General features: G+C 39.2%; 1 protein-coding gene across 1 annotated transcript in view; it reads left to right on the top strand.

Annotated features, from left to right (window-relative positions):
- The window catches only part of CSMD1 (CUB and Sushi multiple domains 1), a 1,960,312-nt gene that overhangs the window by 1,589,066 nt on the left and 344,533 nt on the right, over nt 1–26,713 (top strand). Inside the window, exons 27-28 of the mRNA XM_074947791.1 lie at nt 20,501–20,692; nt 23,532–23,670. Coding sequence (XP_074803892.1) covers nt 20,501–20,692; nt 23,532–23,670 — 331 coding nt within the window. The remainder of the gene's footprint in view (nt 1–20,500; nt 20,693–23,531; nt 23,671–26,713) is intronic.

Genomic DNA, 26,713 nt, shown 5'->3' with positions numbered 1-26,713 from the left:
ACAATGATTTGGACATGGATATGTGCATATTTATTTGTTTTCCCCAAAGTTAATTAAGTATGTTAGGAAATATTGTCACAGCGACCACCAGCAAGAGTTGGTGGCTGCACTCTGAGGCCACCAAAAAGTTTGTTGTGACAGCCCCTAAGGAACTGTCTCTTTGTTAAGCCGTGAAATGCCTAGGTACAATATAGATGAAGTGGGTAAAGGGTTGAGATGAATTTCCTGTAACTGGTCAGTTTGTCATAGCTTTATATGGATAGATAAGATATGGCAGGGGTTGGATGAGTGTTTCTTTCCTGTATGGTTAATTATCGAAAATGTGCTGCTGTTCACACCAGTTGAAAGTGTTAAATTTACATATATTTTAATGAAGTTGTTTTAAGCTATTAGAACAGATAAACACACTTCGTACTGTATTATAATAAAGTGGAAGTGAGCATGAGACGTATAGATACAGATTTAGCAATAAATGTTGTGAAGGAAGAAAGTATTTAAGCTGTTTACCTTTTCTAGAAAAATACTAGTATAAAGTATTTGACCTTCAGCAGTTACTGTGGTGAAAAGGAGACAAGTTAAAGCTTTAGGATTCAAGAACTGATTTCTGCAGCTTGGTGTAATTTTTCTTTGGATCCATTTGGTGATCATGCTGGCAATTGCAGTGTATGTCTTACTGGAATTAATTGAAGTTAGTGGTGGAGAACTGGAAGTCTCAACTAAAGTTAAGGAAAAAATGACTGACACTTTAAAGTTTTTGGTTTACGATCCTTGTCAAGTGCAAAGTTGTGTGTGTGTGTGCGCGCGCGCGCATGCATATGAAATATCACTCCCCACCCACCCTCAAAAGAGTTCCATTTATTTGGAATCAGTCTTGCAATGTACTGAGCAGCGTGGCCCTGATCCCTCAGACTCTTTGAGCACATGCTCAACTTTAAGTATGTGAGTAGCTTGCTTGACTTCAAAGTTTAGCATATGCGCAAATACTCTGCTGGATCTGGATGAGACTTTGCAGCACCTTGGTGGATTGAAGCTTTATATTGTTTCTCTCAAACTGAATCTATAAATGAGTCCTGAGCTGCTTTCAATTTTCTGGTAATCGTGGAAGAAATGAATGGTTTATTACAGGCGCTTGGGGGATGAGTTTTGTCATATCCCAAGGATTTTGAAATAACGCATATATTTATGGAAGGCAGTGATTTACACAATGTGACACCTGTGTGTGTTTTATTTTTCATTATATATGTACGCATAAATGCCTTAAATGGAAGAATGTAAATGACTGAAACTTGCAAGACGTTTGACTCCATTAAAGGTCCATTGTCTTGCCATGTCAGCACAGCATGTAGAACATGAGGACATGAACTGACTGGTGCAATTATGTTAATTGTAATCAGCCTAACACTTTTCATTAAAACTTAATTGCCATTTAATCATGCATAAAAGGACAGAAAATGGAGTTCAGTGTACAAAACTGGCCTTTCCTCTGGGGTTTAATACATTTAAACTAGCTATTACAAAGCAGGTTGCCAATTAACCCTTTCCTAGCAAGACACAGAATATTGGGAGGGGGAAGACACTTCCACACACAATAAAATAGCTGTTCTTCTTTAGCCACTCCATACCTTGAGGGCATCTTGGACTCATATTAGTTGATTTTCAGTGGGCATAAGCACTCTTTTGGTTTTACTGACCTCTGCATTCCACTTTACTGAATACTCTCTTTTCTAATCAATGTTTATAATCTTGACACTTTGAAAAAAATCAACAAAAGAGACAAATGTTAGCCATAAACATTTACAGTATATTTTTAACAAGTCAGATTATCATTCTTACATGCTTACTATCTTTGGTGGTTTCATTTTAACACTGTTTTTAACATTCCTGATTTAACTTTCTAATTCTTTTTTTCCCCTTTACACTGGATTCTCATTTGTTACTATTTATAAGACCTGTGCTGTTGTCTTAAAATGAACAATACATTCATATTTTCTTTGACTGATTTAGTAAAGGTTGATCTTTATGATCATACTTATATTGAATACAGGGCCTATTCCATAAGTTTTGTTTTAAACAGTCTATATCCAGCTAATTTCAGGTAGAGTCAGACCCATCTGTGACTTTCTTGTATGCCTTCTCTGTGGGTTTACAATCATTCTTTTTGGTCATGCATAAGCTTCCCCATTGTATAACAATATAAATCATGTTCCTCTCTCTACCTACCTCTGGATCAGCACTGTATCTCTTTCCAAGTTAACAAAACTATCGAGGTGAGGACTTGGGGCTATTCTAGCAAATTAGAATAAGCAGAGTATTTTGTTGGTTTATAATTCCCTCTTTCTCATATTGGAGGAAGCTGCACATTAAATAAGATGGCTGAGGAAGATGTGGCCTTTGAATTGGTGTATGTGGAAGACACTGAGGTATTTAGTCTCTGTGAGGAAAGATTCAGGTGGTAATTGCTGACATGCTCATTTTCTGGTAATGATGGGCATGGATGTATTGACCTGCTTGTAGAATTTCTAATATCTGGTGCAGTATATGAGATCAGTAACGACCAATTTTCATGTGACTCCATATGTTATGTTTTAATTAAATTGTTTATTATCTAATTTACTTGTTTGTGAATAATTAGCATAGAACCATAAACTTCATCTTTTAAAAAATGTGTGGATTTAGTGCTCGTGTTGAATTGTCATCCCCTGAAGAAAAACCACTGTGTTCCTGACTATAGGGCAAGGTTCCCCCTCACTGCCCTGCCAATGTGCCTCAGCCTAATCTGGGAAGAGTTGCTCTAGGGTTAACAGCTATAGTTCAGGCCCCATGGCCAGTGCAATTAAAGCACAGAATCTGGCCCCTAAATTCTATTCTTTCTTCTCTCTAAAGTGATTTTGTACAAATTTTTGAAATGTGTTACACAAATTTTAAAAAATAAGGTATGGTACTTGTCTGCCTCCTAGGGTAGAGATATGAGATCTTGAACAATAATAGGAGTTGTGAAAAATATAGAAATATTAAAACTAATCATTAGAAGAGTTTCTTGACAAGTTCCCAGCCCAGTGCAGATTTCGGGGAACCTTATGTGAGACCTGCACACTTGCATACACAGTTTTACCTGAGATGAAAGAAGGAATGAAAAAACTGCTGATTGGGAGATTGTGTGACACTTTTCTTGTATGGAAACCCCCACCCTGTTCAAACATATTCCAGACACTCTCGGAGCATGACCAACCAAAACAGGACTGGTTCACATTTTGTTCCAGGAAACAGCAATTAGGTGACACTTGTTGGAATGACCTGAAGAAATTTATATATATATATATATATATATATATATATATATATATAAAACAAAACATGCTGCCAAAACAACTGTTAGAGGGTACTGAAGGAATTAGCTGAAGAGACCTCAGAGCCACTGCCAATAATATTTACAAACTCATGGGGGGGGGGGTCTCGGAAGACCAGAGAAGGGTTAACGTAGTGCCCATCTTCAAAAATGGGAAAAAGGAGAAGCTGAGGAACTATAAGCCAATCAGCCTGACTTCGATACCTGGAAAGCTGCTTTTGCAATTTATAAATTATTCAATTTGTGAATACCTGAAGGATGAAGAGGTAATCATTAAAAATCAGCATGGATTTACCAAGAACAAATCATGCCAAAACTGCTTGATTTTCTTCTTTGACAGGGTAACTAATTTGGTGAATAGGCAGAATGCAGTGGGCATAATATACCTGGATTTCAGGAAGGCTTTTGACACAGTCTCATATGACATTCTGATAAGTAAGCTGGAGAAAGGTGGGCTCAACAGAACTACCATTAAGTGGATACATAATTGGTTAAACAATTGGAAACAAAGAGTTAATGAAATTAATAGAATGATGTCAGATTGAAGGGAGGTCTCAAGTCGGGTTCCACAGGGACCTGTTCTAGGTCCAGTGTTGTTTAATATCTTTATTAATGACTTGTATCTAAGTATAGAGCACATACTGATCAACTTTGCAGCTGACACAAAACTGGGGCGTTGCCAATACTTTGGAGGATAGAGCTAAAATTCAGAGGGATATTGATAAATTGGAGAACTTGGCTACAGATAACAAAATGAAATTCAACAAAGACAAATGTAAGATGCTACACTTATGAAAGAAAAATCAAATGTACAAATACAGAATGGGTGAATACTGGCTTGGTAGCAGCACTGCTGAGAAGGATCTAGGAGTTGTGGTGGATGACAACCTCGACATGAATCAGCAATGCAAGGCTGTTGCAAAAAAACAAAAAAAACAAAGACAATTTTAGGTTTCATTAAGACATGAATAGTATGCATGTCAGAGGAAGTGATAGTACCACTCTACATGGAGCTGGTTAGGCCTCATCTGGAGTACTGTGTCCAATTTTGGTAACCAATGGATAGAAAGGATGTAGAGAAACTGGAAAGGATCCAGAGATGAGCAACAAATATGATCAAATGGATGGAATGCAAGCCATATGAGCAAAGACTGAATGATTTGGGTATGTTTAGTTTGGTAAAGAGAAGATTATGGGGAGATATGATAGAGGTCTTCAGCATCTTGAAAGGCTGCTATAAAAAAGATGGAGAAAAATTATTCTCTTTCTCCACAGAGGGCATGAGGCAATGGGTTCAAACTACCGCATAGCAGATTTAGATTAAATCTCAGGAAAAACTTCCTAACTGTAAGAACAGTAGGACAATGGAACAGACTGCCTCGGAAGGTTGTTGGAAATGCCTTCACTGGAGGTTTTCAAAAGGAGGCTGGAGAGCCATCTGTCTTGGATGGTTTAGATAGAACAAGTACTGCATCTTGGCAGAGGTTAGACTATATGATTCTTGCAGTCCCTTCTAACACTATGATTCTAAGTGTTGGAGATCCAAAGCCAGGAACTGCAAGTGATAAACTATCCTAGGAAAGGGCATTCTAACTTTGCAGTACACTTCAGAAGGATCTAGTATAGTATCTGAACAAGTATTCACATCAGATACAGAAGTTATGGCCTTTCTCAGCCAGAAAAAGCAATGGGTTGTTCTGAAAGGTGAACTATAAGGTGGGGGTTACTAACTGAGTTCTTTGAAATTAGTATTGTTCAGTGTTTTAATTAATGACCTTGGCACGAGATGTAGGAGTGTGCTAATAAAATTTGCTGAGGATGCAAAGTTGGGAGGCATTGTCAATATTGAGAATACTATAGAGGAAGATCTGGATGACGCATCACAAACTATGGGTTTGTCTTGATTAAGAAAAATTATCAAAGTTAGGTTGTAGGTATACATATAAAACTATTGTTAGGACAACCCCCAAGATTCTGAATTGGGAATATACCTTTAAGTTTGGGTGCTTATCTAAATAAGCATTCTCCAGTAATTCAACAGATAATTAGCCATTCTCTAAACAGATGTTGGTTCTCTTTGCTGATCTCCTAAGAGTGATCCCAGGAGTGACCCCTCTCCAGCCAAGGGGATTAAATGATTTTTGTGCTCAGTTTAGCCTGTAATTGTTGGGGGTTTTTACATGTGAAAAAATATACTTTTAAAAATTATTTATATAACAAATTTAGGTCTTGGAGAAAATGCAAACAATAAACAAATATTAAGCAATTTTTGCCCACATCTTTCTTTACAACATGACTCACCAATTGTAGTAAAAAAAGAGAGAGAAACAAACAAGCAAATTAACACATTCATTAAATTGGAATAATGACTCGGGAGTCATTGCTGCTGCTGTTGACACTTTTGTTGATGCCTTTTTCCTTTAGCAAGAGCTTAAGCATCACTGGCTGCATATTGAACAGACTTGTCAGTTTCAAGAACCACAAGACATAGTTTGGCAAAGTCTGTTTCAGTAATGGCACCTGTCTCTGGCACTTTGGATTCTTGGTGCATACATGACTGGCTAGGGAAATGCCTTTGGTGACTGTGGTGTATCTTGCTGGACTGCTAGTGTGGTGCCTTCTTGAAAAATATTTTCCTATTTGTCAGATTTATTTTGACTAATGTATACCAGTGCTATTTCCAGTGCCTACAGTTTAGGTTGTACCAGTATTTTCATTATAAAGCCTTCATTTCCAGGATTTATAATGTGACTGCAAAAGTCTGATCCATGACAAAATTGCAAAACATTCTCGGCTCAACAAATTCAGTCACAGAAAAAAAAAATCCTGATGACTGACTGACTGACTTCACAGTACTGAGGGGGGGAGGGACTTTACTACTACTGATAAAAGGTGAAGCTGCATAGGGCTCCCCACTTCAACAAGTGATAAATGTTCTAGGGTTGAAAGGAAAACAAATGCTATTCCAGGGCCATGAGTCAAGGGAGTGCATTCCTCAAGCACCAGAGGCTTTGGCTCCAGCTGTTACCCCTAAATCCCCGATGCCAGTGCTGAGCTGAAGACTCTTGTTGTGATCCCTATGGTGGTGTTATCAATTCCACATTGCCATTCCTCTGGCATCCAGCCCCAGTGCCTATTGCACTTTGGCAGAGTTTGTGTAGGAGGTCATTTCTGAGAGCAGTCTGCATTGGCCCCAGCATCATAAAGGATGGATTTGGAGGCCCTTCAAACAGTTCTTAGACAATCCATGTATTTTAGAAATTCCACTATCTGTCTTCTGCTAGTTCCCATAGAAACTGCTACTGCAGACACTACAGACCCCCCGGAAGTGAACACTTCTATCCTCCTATGATGATGTCAGCATTTTGGCAGCAAACCCAGTCTATTTCCGGGGATTATAAATTCTATTCTAGGAGGTGATCTCCAACTCTTCTCAATGCAGACTTCTCCCTAATCATCCAAAAGGGCACACTCCACCACCTTTGCCTCTACCACTTGCTGAAATTTCCACAGTGGAAGAACACAAACACATTTGTGGAACTAGAAATGAGGTGATAAACATCCAGTGTGAGTCAACTCCCTGCAGGATGATCTTGATGCACAGTTATGATTTCTTCGCATGACAGTAAGATTCTCCTGACCCCGGAGGATCTTAATCCATTCAATGAACTTTTTTTAAAATGGTTCAGAGCTTTCAAGCTCCACTGGAAACACTGAAAGCTAATCGGTACTTTTCCATGATTCTCAGTCTAGTGTGTTTACATTTCTCATAATGGAGCCAGTACTGCTTTTCTCTGGTGTGTTTAGTATTGTGTGAGTTTTTTAAATAACTTTACTGGCACTATTGCAAATTTTTTATGCTTTGTTCTTGACTGCGATGCACCAAAATCCTTCTCAAACCTTTGCTGCAATAACTTGTCCCTTTTCAGTTTTAAAACAAAACAGATGGGACTTTTGCTGCAGTGTCTGTAACTTACAGACCTAAGTTGCTGGACAGCCGGTAGTATTTTTAGTGGAAATTGGAAGCTTTGAATATTTTTTAGAAATCTTCAAAGTAGAGAGAAGAAAATGTTTTTGACAATAGGCATTGCTGACATGACTGTATTTCTCAGACATAGTTGGTGAAGATGATGATTTTATCCTTGAAGACATAATGATAGTGTGTGGGCGAAACAAACTCATAAAAACATGTCCTTTAAAAGACAAATTAGACTCAACTCTAATATGTCACAGATATATGTAAATACCCTGGTTAATATTTTCAAAAGGAGCCTACATTTCCCATTGACTTTCCGTGAGGTCGTATGTCACTTATGAAAATGGGTCTTAGGTTTTGAAGTCACTTAGACCCTTTTGAAAATTTTACCCCGTGTGATTATTTTGCAGGATGTGAATAAGCCCTGGCATAGCAGTGCTCACTGCTTGAATATATAAGGCAAACATTAATTATATTGTTCCATATCAGTATATTGACATGTATAAAAAAGTGCCAGTTATGAGATGGAATGAGTGACAGGGGAATGAGTAACTTTTAAAGTCTTCATTAACTACTGGTGTATGAAATATGTACACCAACAGAAATATTACTATCCTTGAGACATCTGCACAAAACCCGATAAAGTACTAGTGGACTTGTGACTTTCCTCCAGCTGGAGAGAGATTGAGAGGGAGAGAGAGAAAGAAACCCTTGGGAATCCTGAGCAGTAAACAGCTTACAAATGAGACAAGTTGAAAACTTGACAGCTTGTCTAAATGGTCATTTTACTGGATGGCACATCAATGCTTAAGCTCGTGTTTTGTTTAATTAGGATCAAGTATATTTGTGGATAATAAAATGGCTGTTATTCTCAAATACAGATAATGCATTCATAGGAAAAAATGCAAATAATATTTTGATGCTTGTTAAATGTTTGTCAATAGCGGCTTTTTAAATTTTGAATTTGTACTTGGTAAATGCAGTGAATTGTTTTAGACATCAAATCTTTGGTAACTAGTGTATATTTGATGTCAAAAATGGATGAGCAAACTTTGCTAGTTGAGATATTACATTGCACAGAACACTTTACGGAGGGAATGAAGTATTCAAAGTTTTTTTTTGGAAGAGGACAATAACTAATGATATATGTGTGTGTGTATGTGTTTACAGAATTTTCAGCAAATTTGTGAATTTACTGTTTATTAGCAAACATGCACTACAGTCATTCACAATTTTAGAGATGTTACTTGGCTATGAAATGGGAAAGCACTTCAATGGGATAACGACCATATAGCTGTTTTCTCTCCCTGGTGGCCAAGTATACATTCAGTAAACTGCACTAATGTGGCCTAGCTGTCAGGTAAATTTTAAATGTGGTGCTTGGGGAGTTATGTGCAAAACTCTCATTAGCAGTGACAGTTGTTACTTGAATTGATGCTCGTAAATCACAATGTGAAAATCAAATAAAAAACAACAAAAAAAGAAATTGTTCCTCCCCCACACTTCATTGAGAAATAGAACCCACCTCAAAGGTGTGGACCCTGTGCAAGAAAGATGTGTGAGTTTCAGGGATGGAAAAATGACCAGAAAATAATCCATAGTACAAAGACACACATTAAACCTTATTTGTATACACAGCAGTGATAGAGAGACCACAATCAATACATTTGGGATATATGTCAGGTTAAATGGTCTAATCTACTCATCTGTCTGCAGACGTGCAGGTACATACCATATTTGCTGGATTTTCGTTGCAGCATCAGAGTATGTCTGACATATATTTCTGTCTGAGTCTACTACTTTTCCCCCCCTGCACTCTCTCCCCTATAAAGTACCATCACAATACTTATGCTGTCTTTTCTGAAACTACAATGGTTACTGCATACATCAGTCAACAGGAGACATTCAGTGAGCAGACATAAACTCTTCATAGCAGATATTGTGTCTTGTTCTATGTTTGTATAGCACCTAGCTCAATGGGACCCAAATCTCAGTTGGGTTCCCTAGGTGCTACCATAATAGTCTTAAAAATAATAAAAGAATAAGTTGGTCCGATGTTCAATACCATCACTTGGATAAAGAATTGTAATTGCAGCAGGGAATGTTTCCACCAGTACTGAAAATCATCCCTTCCCCTTCCTATCCACATCCCATGAAGGTCAGTAAGTCTGGGCTCGTGCCAGCTGAAATTAGCTGAACATCATGTTAATGAAATATGAAAGTTGTATGCCTATACTGGCACAAAAGAAACCAGTTTGAAATAAATAATTAAATAAACCCTCTGTGAGGTAGACAAAGGACTGAAGTGACTAGAACAATGAAACGTGGTGGATTTACAAGGGGACTTGGTGTATTTCTTTGTTTTAAAACTTTTTGTATCTGTTAAAAACAAGCTGTGGGAAAGCGACAGACATGAATTGACTTAGACAGTAAAAGCATGAAAGAGAGGACCCACAATAGCAGACACATTACCAAAAATTTCAGAGTAGCAGCCATGTTAGTCTGTATTCGCAAAAAGAAAAGGAGTACTTGTGGCACCTTAGAGACTAACAAATTTAGCTGTAGCTCACGAAAGCTAATGCTCAAATAAATTTGTTAGTCTCTAAGGTGCCACAAGTACTCCTTTTCTTTTTACCAAAAATTTGTATGACTTTAAATAAGCTTGGCCTCCTAACAGCAAATTGACTTTTATTTTTAAACCTAAATGGCATCAACACTAAAGATTTACCAAGTCTAAGAGCTAGTACTTATTATTAATATGATTTATGATTATTATTTTATTATCATTTCTTCGTGACCCACCAAAAGTGTGCTTAGTTATTTTACCAACAGGTTTTGTATTGCTAGTTTGGATATAAGGAAAATCTAGTTCCCAATACAACAGAGTCAGAAGTGTGAAGTAATTGTTAGAAAGTATAACAAGTATCAATAGTGTAAGGTCTGCACTACTCTCAGCTATGTTATTTCTTTTACATAGATCATTTTCTTCAATGAATTCCTTTCTGTGGATTTGATTTCCTGAGGGATTTGTAAAAGAAAAATACTCCCTGCTAACCGTAGGTTTCAGGCTAGAAAAAGAGTGGATTCCAAACACACATGTTAAAATATGGATTTAACTTAATTATAGTATTAGTAATTTTATAGAGACCAAGAATGTGCTAGGTACTTTATAGTCTCATAAAATATGAGGTCTCGGCTCTGGAGAACTTTTGATCTAATTCCTGAGTAATGTTCTTTCACCAGCCACCCTACTCTCCAAGCTCCCATGGCAGTACTTTAAACCGCCCCTCCCCCGCTTCTGAATAAAAAGAATAGACATGAGCCAACAAATGAGAGCCTCAACAAAAAGATGACGAAATAAGTGGTTGGGTGATGAAGGATTCAAAAATAAGATTAATTACTTAATGATTTTTCACCTGTCTTATTTCAAAATATTTTCCCCAGAATATACAAAAATCAGTGTGATAATATCACTTTGTAGGGCATACTGCCTGGCTTATTCAGCCTTCCTTTCTCTCACAATGCCTCACTCACTTCCCCTCCTTGATGCCTCCAGCTTCACTTACTATCCAGCCCTCCTTCTTGTTTTGCCTCCTTTTCCATCCACCTACCCCAGTGGTTCTCAAACTAGGGCCACTCCTTGTTCAGGGAAAGCCCCTGATGGGCCAGGCCAGTTTGTTTACCTGCCGCGTCCACACGTTCGGCCGATTGTGGCTCCCACTGGCCGCGGTTCGCCGCTCCAGGCCAATGGGAGCTGCAGGAAGTGACATGGGCTGAGGGATGTGCTGGCTGCCCTTCCTGCAGCCGCCATTGGCCTGGAGCGGTGAACCGCGGCCAGTGGGAGCCGCAATCGGGCACCCTGCGGACATGGCAGGTAAACAAACCGGCCCGGCCCACCAGGGGCTTTCCCTGAACAAGCGGTGGCCCTAGTTTGAGAACCACTGAACTACCCTTTATCCTTACTCTACATGGCAACCATGACAGGCATCTTGTCAGTACTTCACTCCACCTTCTGACAATTGCTCCCTTCCCTTCATATCATTTTTAATGTCAGAGGTTCCTAGGGCTGTGAAGACTGTTCTCATTCTTTTCTCCCCTCCCTGCCCCAATTTGCCTGCCTGAACAGAGGGCTTGCACAGGCTCTCATTAAAAAAGGAGCAGCAAAAGAAGTCTTGCCTTATGTGGCACTGAGGATGTCCTGCTGGCTCTTTTGCTATCTGACTCCCCATGAGGAGGTAATCAGAGGTGTCCAAAAACAAAACAGCAAAGTGTCAGGTCTCATTAACAGTGTACAGTCCAGAGATTATAAAGGTCATGTGTAGGAGGAGGGTTTAAAAAAAACAACAACTAAAACCAAAAAAGAAAAAGTAGCGATGGTTTGTGATAGATACCAGGGGAATCCTTAGTGAGGGGCAGCAGTCCAGTTTGGCTTCTTTTGGGAAGCCAGAGTGGCACAAGGGAGTGAAGTGGGGAAGAGAATCTGCCACAATTTACACTGATAACATGATGGGTGATGGGGGAAGGGAGGGAATTCTCAAAGTAAAAACAGAACCTAAAGCATAAAGCAATATACTTGTTTGCTTCCATTTTTTGTCCTTTTAGTAGTAGTAGTAGTAATTTGGATTATGATAGCACACACAATCTCCAATCAGAATTGGGGCAACATTTTGAAAGTCGCTGTACAAAAACACAGGACTATTTAGTCCCTGTTGTACTATGATCTTCTAAGTTAAGAGGCACTGCAACAAATGAGTGCAACAAACAAGAGGAGTGGAGAGGGAGGTTGAAGGAAGTGAGGATACCATCACATGGTTATATGGGCTAGCTATGTATAGAACCAGGTGGTTCCAAGTAATTTCAGAACATGTTTTTTTTTAAAAAAAATAACAGCTATACCTGACTGTTTCTCCGATAGCCATAATAAATTTGCTGATTTCATGTAGGCATCAGAGCACAGGTGTTTCGTGAAGGGATATCCAAAAGTGGAGATAATAGAGGCATTTATTAATCAATTTAGGGAGGATGTTCCATGTACAAGGGGAAGCATGGAAGAAAGAAGAGATATTTCAGGGAGAGAAGTGGACAAATGAGTATTATAGGCTGTCATGATGGGAGATGAGCACATAAGTATGGTAGGGAAGAGTTACACAGGGCATTCAGGATGGTGACAAGCATCTTAAACCTGATTCAGGGAAGAAGGAGCCAGTAGAGGAAGTATTTATTTGTTTAGGCATTTATATGTCAGTAATGGTGATTGTGGTATTAGTTTTAATGTTGTGCTTATTGCATTGTATTTGGTTTTGTATTTTTCTTGAAAATGTGTTGTGCAGAAGACTGCCAAATAATAGCAATCCAAGGAGGGGAGGTTGCCAGCATGGTTCTCTCCTTCTACACTATACACATATCTCTTTCTCTCCTTCTTCTTCTTCTTCGAGTGATGGTCCCTATTGTGTTCCACTGAGGGTTTACTCATGCACGCCATGCATCCAGAGCCAGAGAATTTGAAAGTAGTAGTGTCCGTTGGTCCATGTGCCCTTGCTTCACCTCATAGTTCTGTCTGAGGCAATAAATGGTGGGGAAGACTGACTTTGTCTCCAGTTCCTTCTCATCACCATATGGTCCAAGTCACAGCTGCTAGTTTCCCTCATCACCCTCTTGCCATGGCAGGACACACTGTATTTATATATCCGTTGACTAACTAGGTTTTGGAAAGGTCTCCTCAGGACTTTCCCACCCATACAACCTATCACCCCCCAGTAGCACCTCAATCTCGTTCTATCACTGTTAATGAAACTGCCCTTGGAGTCCCTGGCTTCATGCTCTATGCCCCTCATTTCCATGAAAATCACCTTTCTAGTGGCTATTACTTTGGAGAGATGGGTAGATGAACTTCGGGCCATGATGGTGTATTCTCCTTTCACCACATTTCATGACAAAGTCTCCCTGTGCCTACATCCAAGTTTCTATCAAAGGTCGTATCTCGGTTTCATCCCAACCAACCCATACACTTACCTGATTTCTTTCCAAAGCCTCACACCTCAGCAGAGAAGTGATACCTTCACTCCTTTGACGTCCTCATGGCGTTGACCTTCTACTGAGAGAGGACAAGACTGATCAGGAAGTCCTGTACACTGCTTATCACTGAGAGGATTAAGGGGCAGGCAGTCTCCATACAGAGGATTTCCAAGGGGGGTGTATTACACTGTTATCAGTTGTCAGGACTGCCTTCGCCCTGGAGGGAGAGCCCATTCCACGAGAGCCCAGACATTGGCTATAGCCACACTCCATTGTGTGTCACTTCCAGACATACGTAGGGCGGCCACATGGAGTTTGGAGCATACCTTTGCTGTGTACTACACCTTTGTGCAGGACTTTGTGATGGACGCATCATTTGGTGTGGCTGCCCTCCATTCAACCATTTCTTCCTCTTCCTCGCACCTTCCTCCAAATTAGGTACTGCTTGTTAATCACCCTCAATGAAATACAATAGGAACCATCACTTGAAGAAGCAAAGGAGATTACTTACCTGCAACTGGAGGTTCTTTCAGATGGGTGGTTCCTTTCTGTATTCCACTTCATGCCTTCCTTCCCCTCTGCTGTGGATCTGTTTGATTTGCAATGCAGAAGGAACTGGAGATGCGGTCGGTCTGCCCCAACCTTTATCGCATCAGATAAAAGCATGAGTCAAAGCAAGGGTGCGTGCATGGATCAACGGAAACTGCTACTTCCAATTTCTCCAGCTCTGGATGCATGGCTTGGATGCATAAACCCTCAGTTGAATACAGAGAGGGATCCCATATCTCAAAGAAGCTCCAGTTACAGGCAAATAACCTCCTTGTCTTTAGTGTGGAAGAAAATTAATGGGCATAGTCTACGTAAAAAGAGATAGGAGTCACTGTCATTTCAACTGCATAAATTAATTTTTAAAGGGCAGTGCTGCATTTAATTGCATTTAGTAAGGTACTTGCTCAGTATGAGTGTGAGCACTGAAGGTTAGAGCCCAATTCTGCCATCCATGCTCACACTGAAGAGCACTTTACTCTGTGAATATTCAGAGATCTTAAGAGCAGAAAGGACCATTCTGATCATCTACTCTGATATCCTGCATAACACAGGCCCACAGAATCTCACCCAGTAATTCCTCATCGAGCCCATAACTTCTGTATGAGTCCTAACATATGTTTTAGAAAGATGTCTTGATTTAAAAACATCACCAAGAGATGGAGAATCCATCCTAGGTAAATTATTCCAATAGTCAGTTACCCTTATTGTTTAAAATGTGTGCTTTATATTTAGTATGAATGTATCCAGCTTCAACTAGACAATTCCCATGGACTTTTTTGGGACTACTCATAGAGTGAGAGAGTTCTCAACATGAGTAAGAGTTACAGAATCTAGCAATGTGTTCCTCCTATGTTGTTTTTTCTGGAAGAGTACCGAAAATGTAAAATGCACTGTCCTATATGAATTCTGCTGTTTCCTTGTACTCTCTTCTTTAAGGATAAAGAGATACCTACAATGTTAATTAAGCTGTAGATACTGAAAATCGACTATGTAATTTCAGTTTAAATGCAGGTCACTTCAGATAATGTCTATTATACCAGTATGTTACCTGATTTTTTCCTTCAGTCTAAAGGTCAACAAAAGCTATCTAATTTAATATTTCAACTACTCTGTGTCAGGGGAGTCATATTAATTCAGTGCAATAGACCCCATTAAATTTTGAACTGTGATCCATGGTATGGATTACAATCATAGAATCGTAGAAATGTAGGGCTGGAAAGGATCTTGAGATATCATCAAATCCAACCCCTTGCACTGAGGCAGGACCAAGTAAACCTAGACCATCGCTGACAGGTGTTTGTCTAACCTGTTCTTAAAAACTTCCAGTGATGGGGATTCCAAAGCCTCCCTTGGAAGCCTATTCCAGAGCATAATTACCCTTACGGTTGGAAAGGTTTTCCTACTAACTAATCTAAATCTCCCCTGTTGCAAATCAATCCTACTTGCAGTCGTCTTCTTAGCATATGCATGGCATACCTTAGGTTGCACATGGCCAGGGTTCATCACTGAATTTGGTCTGCTGGATGGATCATTAGCTTCCCCAGCCCATGCCAGGTACTTATGGGGAGTGAGACATGAGCACTGATCCATGCCTCCCAGCCTACCTGCAGTCCACAAGGAGGACAATTGATCATGGTCCTCTTTTTATAACAACCCTTAACATATTTGAAGACTGGTATCAGGTCCACAGTTCTTTTCTCAAGACTAATCATAGAATCATAGAATATCAGGGTTGGAAGGGACCTCAGCAGGTCATCTAGTCCAACCCCCTGCTCAAAGCAGGACCAATCCCCAATTAAATCATCCCAGCCAGGGCTTTGTCAAGCCTGACCTTAAAAACTTCTAAGGAAGGAGATTCTACCACCTCCCTAGGTAACGCATTCCAGTGTTTCACCACCCTCCTAGTGAAAAAGTTTTTCCTAATATCCAACCTAAACCTCCCCCACTGCAACTTGAGACCATTACTCCTTGTCCTGTCATCTTCTACCACTGAGAATAGTCTAGAACCATCCTCTTTGGAACCACCTCTCAGGTAGTTGAAAGCAGCTATCAAATCCCCCCTCATTCTTCTCTTCTGCAGACTAAACAATCCCAGTTCCCTCAGCCTCTCCTCATAAGTCATGTGTTCCAGACCCCTAATCATTTTTGTTGCCCTTCGCTGGACTCTCTCCAATTTATCCACATCCTTCTTGTAGTGTGGGGCCCAAAACTGGACACAGTACTCCAGATGAGGCCTCACCAATGTTGAATAGAGGGGAACGATCACATCCCTCGATCTGCTCGCTATGCCCCTACTTATACATCCCAAAATGCCATTGGCCTTCTTGGCAACAAGGGCACACTGCTGACTCATATCCAACTTCTCGTCCACTGTAACCCCTAGGTCCTTTTCCGCAGAACTGCTGCCTAGCCATTCGGTCCCTAGTCTGTAGCTGTGCATTGGGTTCTTCCGTCCTAAGTGCAGGACCCTGCACTTATCCTTATTGAACCTCATCAGGTTTCTTTTGGCCCAATCCTCCAATTTGTCTAGGTCCCTCTGTATCCTATCTCTGCCCTCCAACGTATCTACCGCTCCTCCCAGTTTAGTATCATCCGCAAATTTTCTGAGAGTGCAATCCACACCATCCTCCAGATCATTTATGAAGATATTGAACAAAACCGGCCCCAGGACCGACCCCTGGGGTACTCCACTTGACACCGGCTGCCAACTAGACATGGAGCCATTGATCACTACCCATTGAGCCCGACAATCTAGCCAACTTTCTACCCACCTTATAGTACATTCATCCAGCCCATACTTCTTTAACTTGCTGACAAGAATACTGTGGGAGACCGTGTCAAAAGCTTTGCTAAAGTCAAGAAACAATACATCCACTGCTTTCCCTTCATCCACAGAACCAGTAATCTCATCATAGAAAGCGATTAGATTAGTCAGGCATGACCTTCCCTTGGTGAATCCATGCTGACTGTTCCTGATCACTTTCCTCTCGTGTAAGTGCTTCAGGATTGATTCCTTGAGGACCTGCTCCATGATTTTTCCGGGGACTGAGGTGAGGCTGACTGGCCTGTAGTTCCCAGGATCCTCCTTCTTCCCTTTTTTAAAGATTGGCACTACATTAGCCTTTTTCCAGTCATCCGGGACTTCCCCCGTTCGCCACGAGTTTTCAAAGATAATGGCCAATGGCTCTGCAATCACATCCGCCAATTCCTTTAGCACTCTCGGGTGCAACTCGTCCGGCCCCATGGACTTGTGCACGTCCAGCTTTTCTAAATAGTCCCTAACCACCTCTTTCTCCACAGAGGGCTGGCCATCTACTCCCCATGTTGCGATGCCCAGCGCAGCAGTCTGGGAGCTGTCCTTGTTAGTGAAGACAGAGGCAAAAAAAGCATTGAGCACATTAGCTTTTTCCACATCCTCTGTCACTAGGTTGCCTCCCTCATTCAGTAAGGGGCCCACACTTTCCTTGGCTTTCTTCTTGTTGCCAACATACCTGAAGAAACCCTTCTTGTTACTCTTGACATCTCTTGCTAGCTGCAGCTCCAGGTGCGATTTGGCCCTCCTGATTTCATTCCTACATGCCCGAGCAATATTTTTATACTCTTCCCTGGTCATATGTCCAACCTTCCACTTCTTGTAAGCTTCTTTTTTATGTTTAAGATCCGCTAGGATTTCACCATTAAGCCAAGCTGGTCGCCTGCCATATTTACTATTCTTTCGACTCATCGGGATGGTTTGTCCCTGTAACCTCAACAGGGATTCCTTGAAATACAGCCAGCTCTCCTGGACTCCTTTCCCCTTCATGTTAGTCCCCCAGGGGATCCTACCCATCCCCTCCCTGAGGGGATAAAAATACTAGACTAAACATGTCTAGTATTTTTAACCTTTCCTCGTAGGTTAGGTTTTCTAAACCTTGTATCATATTTTTTTGCTATCCTCCGGAATCTCTCCAGTTCGTCCCTATCTTTCTTAAAATGGGGTGCCCAGAATTGGACACCTCACTCTAGCTGCGGCCTCAACAGTATTTCCCCTTTTTCCTTGGTGGACCCCATATCTTTCCAGCAGACCACTTTCCTGAAACAGCATCCCATGGTTGAGGAAGCTGAAGCCCTCCCATTGACACTGTCTCTGCAGCCAAGCATGCACTTAAAAATGTCATTCTGGTTTTAGAGATATTACTGTTTCCAGAAATATTTTCCTTTTTAAATCTAAGAAATATTACTGCAATCAGTAATGCCTGTAAAACTGGAATGAACTTTTTAAAGTGTGCCCACTATATAAATTTAAAACCACATACTCTCCTCAATCCACACTGGGCACCCACTCCTATCAATTATAGGTTTGTAAAAAAATCGGTGTTAGAATACCATCTATATGTAGTAAGTAAACTTTTAGTTAAGGTCATTAATTGTTCAATACATTATTATCACATCTAGCACCACTCTGATGAAAGTAGGCTTACTATTTAGACCACCCCTAATTCTGCCCTGTGTTTCTCATTCTTCCCCAGTTTTCTTTTTCTGTTCCTCCCGTTTTGTCTTGTGTTTATGTCTCTCCACTTCTTCTGTCTGTATTTCCTTTCCACTGGCAACTCCCAGATGCTGCCCTCTGTGGGATTTATTCTTATTCCATCTGACAAAATGCCCAGCAACTTAAATAGTTAATGTTGACATGAAACTGTCAGCTTTAGGATCGATATGTTATGATAATTAATGGAATCAAGGAAGTTCACAGTTCTTAGTCTTTGTGTTGAGCCTTTTTCAGATTCAGGAAGAAAATACAGCATCCATTACACTTGGAATGTTAACTTGGAGTTATAAACATAAGGGCTAGAAACCTTTTAAGGAATATGAGAGCTTAGATTCTGCAAAATGTGAATATTCTATGAGGCCACATCCCTCAAGAATCCAACTGCAGGTTGAGTGTTTGACACTGTTGATCTATATGAGAGAACTATTTGTGATGTACATAAGAAATGAAACATCTGTTTACTTTTACTGTACACTTCTGTTCAGCATGTGAACAGAATGCTGCCTCAACCATTTTCTGTGGGTACAGAGAAAAACTATGGCTATGGCAACTAATTACATTCAATAAATTGCATGAGGAGGAGAATCTTGCCCAACAAATGCAGGAAGCTGCATTTATGGGAGTATTGTGCTAAACTATGACACATTGGTCATGACAGGTACACCAAAAATAATTAAGGGAAATTGTGAAAGGTAGCAAAAAAAAAAAAACAAAAAAGCCAACAACATAAAAACATATAGAAGTTGGGTGTGATCCTACTTTCCTTCTGAGCCAAAATTTCTATTAGTCAGAAGAGTTAGATATGCAAGGGATTGGGCTCTGAGTGAAGGAAGTTCACAGCCACATTGACAAACTTTTTTAAATTTAATGTCTACAAACCTTTTTTGCACAATTACATATTACAGCATAGATGTTCAGAACAATAATTTCCAAAATGGTGTTCACAATCAAAGTAATCATGACCAGTAGCGCACATTGCTGTAGTTTCCCCATGTGTAAAATGTGAACAATGGTTATAAATCTCAAAGTAGTACTGATTGGTTAGAGTGTTTGGACAAAGAAAACATTATATAATTATTAAGTAGGAATCATCTCAATAAAAACAATAGATAAAGAATGTATCGAGTGGCACAATACAGAGAGGTCATGAAGGTGATGAAGTGAGATTTGACATAACAAATTTCTGTTCCAAGCGAAGTTTAAAAAAAAATCTGTACAAAACCAAAACATGACCAAATAACTGGCCAAAACATCACAAGACAAGACAAAACAATTTGCAACAAGAGAACACAAGCCTAATAGTGATGAAGAGAACTAATGTCTGGAGAATAGAGGTGACGCCTCAGTTTGACAAAGTGTTAATATGTGTTACTCATAAGAGCTAGGGAAAGGAGAGGTAACATGTACAAGGCAGGAACTGTTTTGGTCCATGACTGGGCTGCCTAGGCATTATGATAATAATAATAATTTGTATGGGAGATAAGCATGAGGATTTACTGATCATGAAGATCTGATACTGACTATTATACCATCTGAATACAAATTAAACTTTGTTTGAAATGTTGACCCTAACACATGAAGATGTGATTCGCCTCCTTAGAGTATCCTCTGAGAAGGTTTTACATACCTCTGTAATGCAAACCCCAAGGTTGCACATGGTGTTTTTTTGGTTTCACTTCCCATGCACATTCCCTTCCCATGCTGTTAGGCACTCAAAGAGTAAAAGGATGTTATTTACATTCTGACATTTGTCATACACAAATTGTCATATCACTTAAATACGTATTGATAGCTGAAGAAAAGGGAATTGTTAGCTTGTTTGATGGATTAACTGGACAGAAAATGAAGAGTCTTAGTTTATTCCCTATCAGGCCATGTTTTTCACCTGAAGAAACTGGCCAGAAGCCAACATAAGCATAATGCATCTCAGTGAGAAAATTTCTGTAGAAACAATCTACCTTCCATGATAACAGATAAGCAAATACTATTGTCTCTGATTAGATGCTCCTGTAAAATGTTGCACTGTGTATTTATTAAAATATAGTACATATGTCTTAAATATGTTAATTTCATTGTTTTCTTATAGCATCAGTTGCGTCAACATGTAATGATCCTGGGACTCCACAGAATGGTACCAGATATGGAGACAGCAGAGAGCCTGGGGATACCACCACCTTTCAGTGTGACCCTGGGTATCAGCTCCAAGGACAGGCCAAAATTACTTGTGTGCAGCTGAATAACCGATTCTTTTGGCAACCTGATCCTCCGACATGCATAGGTATTGAGATCAAATGTTAGCGTTGGACTTGAAACTAATGCAGATCATATTCCAGTTTTTAAATTGTCCAACCAGTGACCCTACCATGGTAATGTGAAAGTAGTGCTTTTTTAGAAAACTCAGTCTTTCAGTACTTGCAAATACTGACAGTCTGATTCTCAAGATGAATGCTATTATAGATTTTTCCAGCATAGTCTATTTTTGAAAATTTGTTTACAGTGAAGGTGACAAGCTTCAAGAAATTGTTTATTAAGTGCAAGACAGCATGGTCAGATAGTTAACGCAGGGGACTTGGAGTCGAAGCAGCTGGGTGCTACTTACGACTTTGCCACTACTTTACTGTGTGACCTTGGCTAAGTCATTTGATTTCTCTGTACTACAGTTTCCCTGTCTCAGTAAAACAGAGACACTAATATATACCTATATACTATAGATATTTCAGACTCTAAGGTGAAAGGTACCAAATAAGTATAAAGTATCAAGTATCATATTACTGTTTATACTTTATACTATCACTTTATGTTAGTGATAAAATTTGTCGTTTTTAAACCCTAGTCAGGTGAGAATCAGGGGCCATGTAAGAAACTGATCTCACCTTAATACCAAACTCTGTACCAGAAACATTTGACTTGAATTAAAAAAGTAAAAGTCCATGGTTAAACTGAAGATTGTTTTTCTTCATTTTGGATAAAACCAACAAACTGATTCTCTCATGAGTATGACTCTCTATGCAGTAATTTGTTTCCATGCATTAAGTTTTATCTTCTCAGAAAATTTTAAGATAGATACATATGTACGTACAGAGGGAAGGTCAGACTGCCACTGCTGCCCAAAGAATGGAAATAAAAGTTCTTTTGCATGTCCATTTGTGGAATTGTCTGGAAGGAATAAAGTTTCCTGCCTTTCACTATTCTTGATACCTTCCACCCTACATATATGGAATGTCACTTCCATGGGGCTCTGGTTAGTGCGTGAAAAGGCTGGGGCCTGGAAGTCTTACTGAGGTGTGTTATAGGGACATCACTGTTTTGCTGCTAGATAGGGTTCTTGTCATCTAATTAACACTTATGCTGCATACTCCATGTAGCATTAGAGAGTGCCACAACCCAGATGGCTTGAACAGCTCCCTTGGGTCATCAGCTGCAAACTTTAATAATTTTCCTTCTTGACTGGACCTTTACGGTCGCCAAATTGCTCTGAGATAGGTGGACACTTTATTTAATAACCCTTTAGGGTCAGATAGTGTTTGTTCCCCTCACAGTTGACCACTGGGGTGTCTACAAGCCTTTCTTCCCTCTTTCCTTTAGGCCCCTTCTGCAGAGGCTGATTACAGCACAGTTGCATTCCTTATACTTCCCCTGAATGCAAGTATAGTTCCTGGCTAGTATTACTAGCTCTCTCAGAAGTAATAGGAAATATGTAAGACAAAGTCCCCATCCATTTCCCAATTCCATACAGGTAGCAGATTTGGAGCAGCACATGCACTGCAAAATGTCTTTCAAAGTTCCCATTTGTGCAATGCAGCACTGCATAAGGACAAGTTTGGACATCTGATGGTTACAGCCAATGAAACAATTTTTAATCCATGAATCATCAAGTAATAATTCCCAGAGATTTGGATCCACCCCTAAATAAAGAGTTTAGAGATAGGACAAAACGTATAGATTTCTGGATTATGAAGATCAAATTTTCTAGGGTATTAATTCAATTGTAATAAAACCCAGTGCTTTGTCCAATTAACATACTTCAATTTGTATCTCTTTACAGCCTGTTTTAAAAATCTAAATTTTAATTAATCTGCTGAGAGAGTAACTTGTAGTGAAATGATATGCACATACTTAATATTCCATTTTCGTCAGGGTGACCTTGAGGGGGTTTTCCGTTTAAAATAATCTTTACTGTCATATATACAGCAGTATTGGAATCCTCAGAGTTCTATAAAGCCATGATATACAGCTTTTAAAATTCTCATATAGTTCTTATTCCACTATATTGTGGATGGCTGAGATTTAATAACTATACTTATTAACGTTCTGTACACGGTCAAACCACTATTCACATTTGTTTAACATTTTATGCTGCATTTATACTTTATACCTTTCCTGAGTATGGTCATGTGTTTTATCTCAAGCTAAGTCATCAGAAGACATTGAAGATTTGTGAATATTTAGTAAAATAATTACCTATAAAAGAAACCGTGCTGTTAATTTGTTTTTTAAACACAGCTTGGCTGATTACTAACACTTACTTCAGTCACAATGGTAGGAGCTCTGCACCTATGCAAACTGCACTTATTACTCACGTATTTAAATACTGATTTAGGCACCTAACTTCAGAATTTTGGTTTGAGTTAGCTGTGTGGTTTTCTTTGTTTGTTTGTTTGTTTTTGCCCAAGTGCCTGGATCTGTGAATTGGGTAACACCTTTATTAATTGGATCAAAGTATTTTATATTTCTTCTATGGCCAAAGGTAAATAGCATCATTAAACATCAATTACTATTGGGCCCTCCCACTTCTGCAGGGAAGTTGGTCAGGTGAATGACAAATACTTTGTTAGTGCAGCTGGAATTAAATCACTAAACAAATCCAAAGACCTTATTATTAGATTTGTATTGCATTTTCAGATTTTAGGAAAACTTTCTTTTTGAACTAAATTGGAGAAAATATGTGTAACACAGGATGTGTTTGTTGTTGGGACTGCAAAGAGATCATTTGTTGGGAATGGAAAAACTATTCTGACTTTTTTTTTAAAAAAGCCAAATCATTCTTATTTGAACAGTTTGTCTGTGATTTTTAGTTTAACATGTAACTGCTTTCTTTTTCCTTTTTGTATTGACAGCTGCATGTGGAGGAAACCTTACAGGTCCAGCAGGTGTTATTTTATCACCTAACTACCCACAGCCATATCCTCCTGGGAAGGAATGTGACTGGAGAATAAAAGTAAACCCTGACTTTGTCATTGCCTTGATATTCAAAAGGTACCATTTCTAGAAAAACACCTTTGTGTACCAGGTTTTTAAATTAAAAATTCTATAATTGATCACTACATAGAATTCCCAATTACATTTCCTAAGCCCTACAGCATGTATCTAATACCTAATTGCTTCAGAATAATATGAAAGAAACAAAATATTTAGCTTTATAGCATTTTTTTGGTGCCCAATGTGTAAGCAGCAAAAAACCATATGTGATGTGTGGGGTATAATGCTTTAAAAAAACATTTAATTTGTATCATATGTCGCACCATTGACCATTTGAGTGGGACAGCTCTATATTAATGGGGAATAATACTTCCAGAGTGTTTTAAATACATGTATTTCATTGTCATATTAATGCAATGTCCGCATTGTGTGATACCTAATTCATCTGTATATCATTTAATGTCTGGTGAAGTCTTCAGGCTAATATTAAATAGTGTATTATCATGAAAATATGAATCATTTGCCAGAACTGTGAAGGTAGGGTTCACTAAGTTATTAAATTGAATTAACCCTTCAGAGAAATACTTTAACTTTATGTATTAATGATCACTTAATAAGCAAAGATGATTATTCTGAAAATGTATTCTTATTGTGTAACATCTAGTAAATGTAGTTCCAATCTAATATGTTTAGACCCAACTTTAAGTTTGTCTGGAAGGATCTTTTTAAACGAAGGAGTCACTCTTGCATTTATTGGATTTCATTGTTTGCAATTCTGGAGCACTGATAAAGTGCTGAGAATGCTCAGCTCCCATTGACGTCAGCGGGAGTTGGGTCTTGCAGGCCAGGGTGCAGAATGCAGTAGTTGCCTGTTATGCTGTGGGCTAGTTTAGTATCACATAGTCTGCATGTCTGAAGTAGTGAGCTTTTATACATGAAGACATCTACCTTTTTCACAATTGGTCATAGTTTGTATTACTAGCGTGTTCTACAAGATATAAAATCCTTGCAGAGGCTCCTCCCTGTGCTCATTTGAAAAATTTCATTGAACTGAATTGAGGCTTATTCATTTTAAAATATTTAAATGCCTTTATGCTTCTGGATGATTACATCTCTTCTCATTTACTTTAATCCCCTTAATATATTTAACAATAATAAATGTTCTCTGATTACATTTTAGTGTTGCTGTTTTTAACAATTGTTCTTTACATATCAATTGCTTTGGCATTGACATTTCATTCCATCCACTGACATTTATGGGAGGAATACAGCATTGATTGCCTAGTAGAAGCCACCATAGTAATCACATTCCTAGGGTCAATTCAAACATTCCATAGGGCAGATATATTGTTTTTATTCCGATGAAAAGATAACTTGCTGTATTATACATTTTTTTCTATGAGCAGAATTCCCATTGATTTCCACAAGAGTTCCCCAGTTGAAGAGTGGGCAACATCTGGCCCAAGATGTTTTGTAGGCTGGGTGACTAACATACAATAGTTTCAGCTTTGTGGGAAGTTCTCTCTGTATGTTGCAAGGGTGATAACAAGGGAGGAGTTTGGTACAAGAAAGGAATGGTATAAAGAGTATTTTAACATGAGAGCCTCTGGTACGAACATATTTGTCCTTCTTGGGATGTGTTGGAAAAGCAAATCTTGAGTAAAAGCCACATCTATATGTCTGATAATGCTGTTTTCTGCAAAAACAAAAACAGAATGGGCTGGTGAAAATGCCTAGGTATAAGAACAAGGAATCTTCAACAGTTTTTGGCTATTTCTGGTTCATGTTTTGTTAAAATGATTACTGCACATGTGCAATTGTTTTTCAACTAAAATGTTATAAGGTGTTAAATATGTAGATCTCTTTGACATGCACTATAGTTGGATTGATAAAAAAGACCAAAAAATTTGAAGAGGTCTTTATTGACTTCATGCTTTTTTATGCTTCACCACTACACTTGGAATAGATTCCCACTTTGCCTATGTCAGCTGCCCCCCGACTTCCCTAGATCCTTCCTTGGAACCAAATTCTTTCATGCAGATGTCTTACTGTATGTTACTCTCATGGACAGTCCAACTTCCTTGTATTAAACATTGATTTGTGTAATGTACTGGAGTTAGACTGAGGGCAAAGACCTTGGACTAAGCCCTCCACTGTGTTTTGCCACTGGGGCAATCTGGCAGTAAAGCTGGTAATGCCCAGCCTTAGGGAGATCATCCCGCTATAAGAAGTATTATCCATTGGTGTTCAACTAGCATAGAGACTCTCTTGCACTTGCATCCCTATTGCTAGTATAGGAGACAAGGCCAGGATACCTCTATATTGATGCTTTTTCTTCACTATGAAAAAAGGTGTATTTTTTACTATGGGGCAGCCTTTTTAATTTTAATTTGACCTGCGATCTTGTGTGAAAACTGCAAACAGCCTTATTTTCATTAGGCATTTAACTTGAGTTAATTATAAATTAAGAAAACACCTTTGTTTCCACAGTGAAGACAAGGCATAAGACATTCTTATCTGCCATTTCATCTTCTTGAGGCAATTGGCAGGTGAAATAACCTAAGCCTTGTGTACACAGTGTGGCAGTGTGCACTAGATGAGTTTTAATTCTAAAGAACACCATGTGGTGTACTAACTGGCCCATGTAGACTCTGTTGATGTGAACTAAAAGTTCCCCAGTGTGCATTACTGCGCAGCAGCAGAGCTATGTGGGCCAGTTAGTACACAACATGTTGATGTGCTTTAGAAATGAAACCTTTCTTGTGCACATTGGTCCACCAGGTAACAAGCCCTTACAAGAGCCTGTGCTGTTCACTTCTTAGTCACAACCAAGGACCCAGTCCACTGTCTTCTTATATGTCTTGGAAAGGTCCCTATGTAGAGTAATAGCACTCCCTAAATAATAACAATAATCATAATTAGAGAAGAAAAAAAGAAGAAAATTTAACTGCAACACTTATAACAGAGACAACAAAATATTTATTTATGGCTTTGTATCCAGAAGGTGATTAGGAAGAAAAGAAAGCAAAACCCACAACCCCCCTGCCTACTTGTCCTTCATTGTTGAGCTTCATGTAGCTCTTGGACCTTCTCCACTGCA

Source organism: Natator depressus, chromosome 3, assembly GCF_965152275.1.
Source record: "Natator depressus isolate rNatDep1 chromosome 3, rNatDep2.hap1, whole genome shotgun sequence".
NCBI lineage: Eukaryota > Metazoa > Chordata > Testudines > Cheloniidae > Natator > Natator depressus.
Note: the sequence above shows the minus strand (reverse complement) of the source record. Positions and strands in the feature narration are given on the sequence as shown.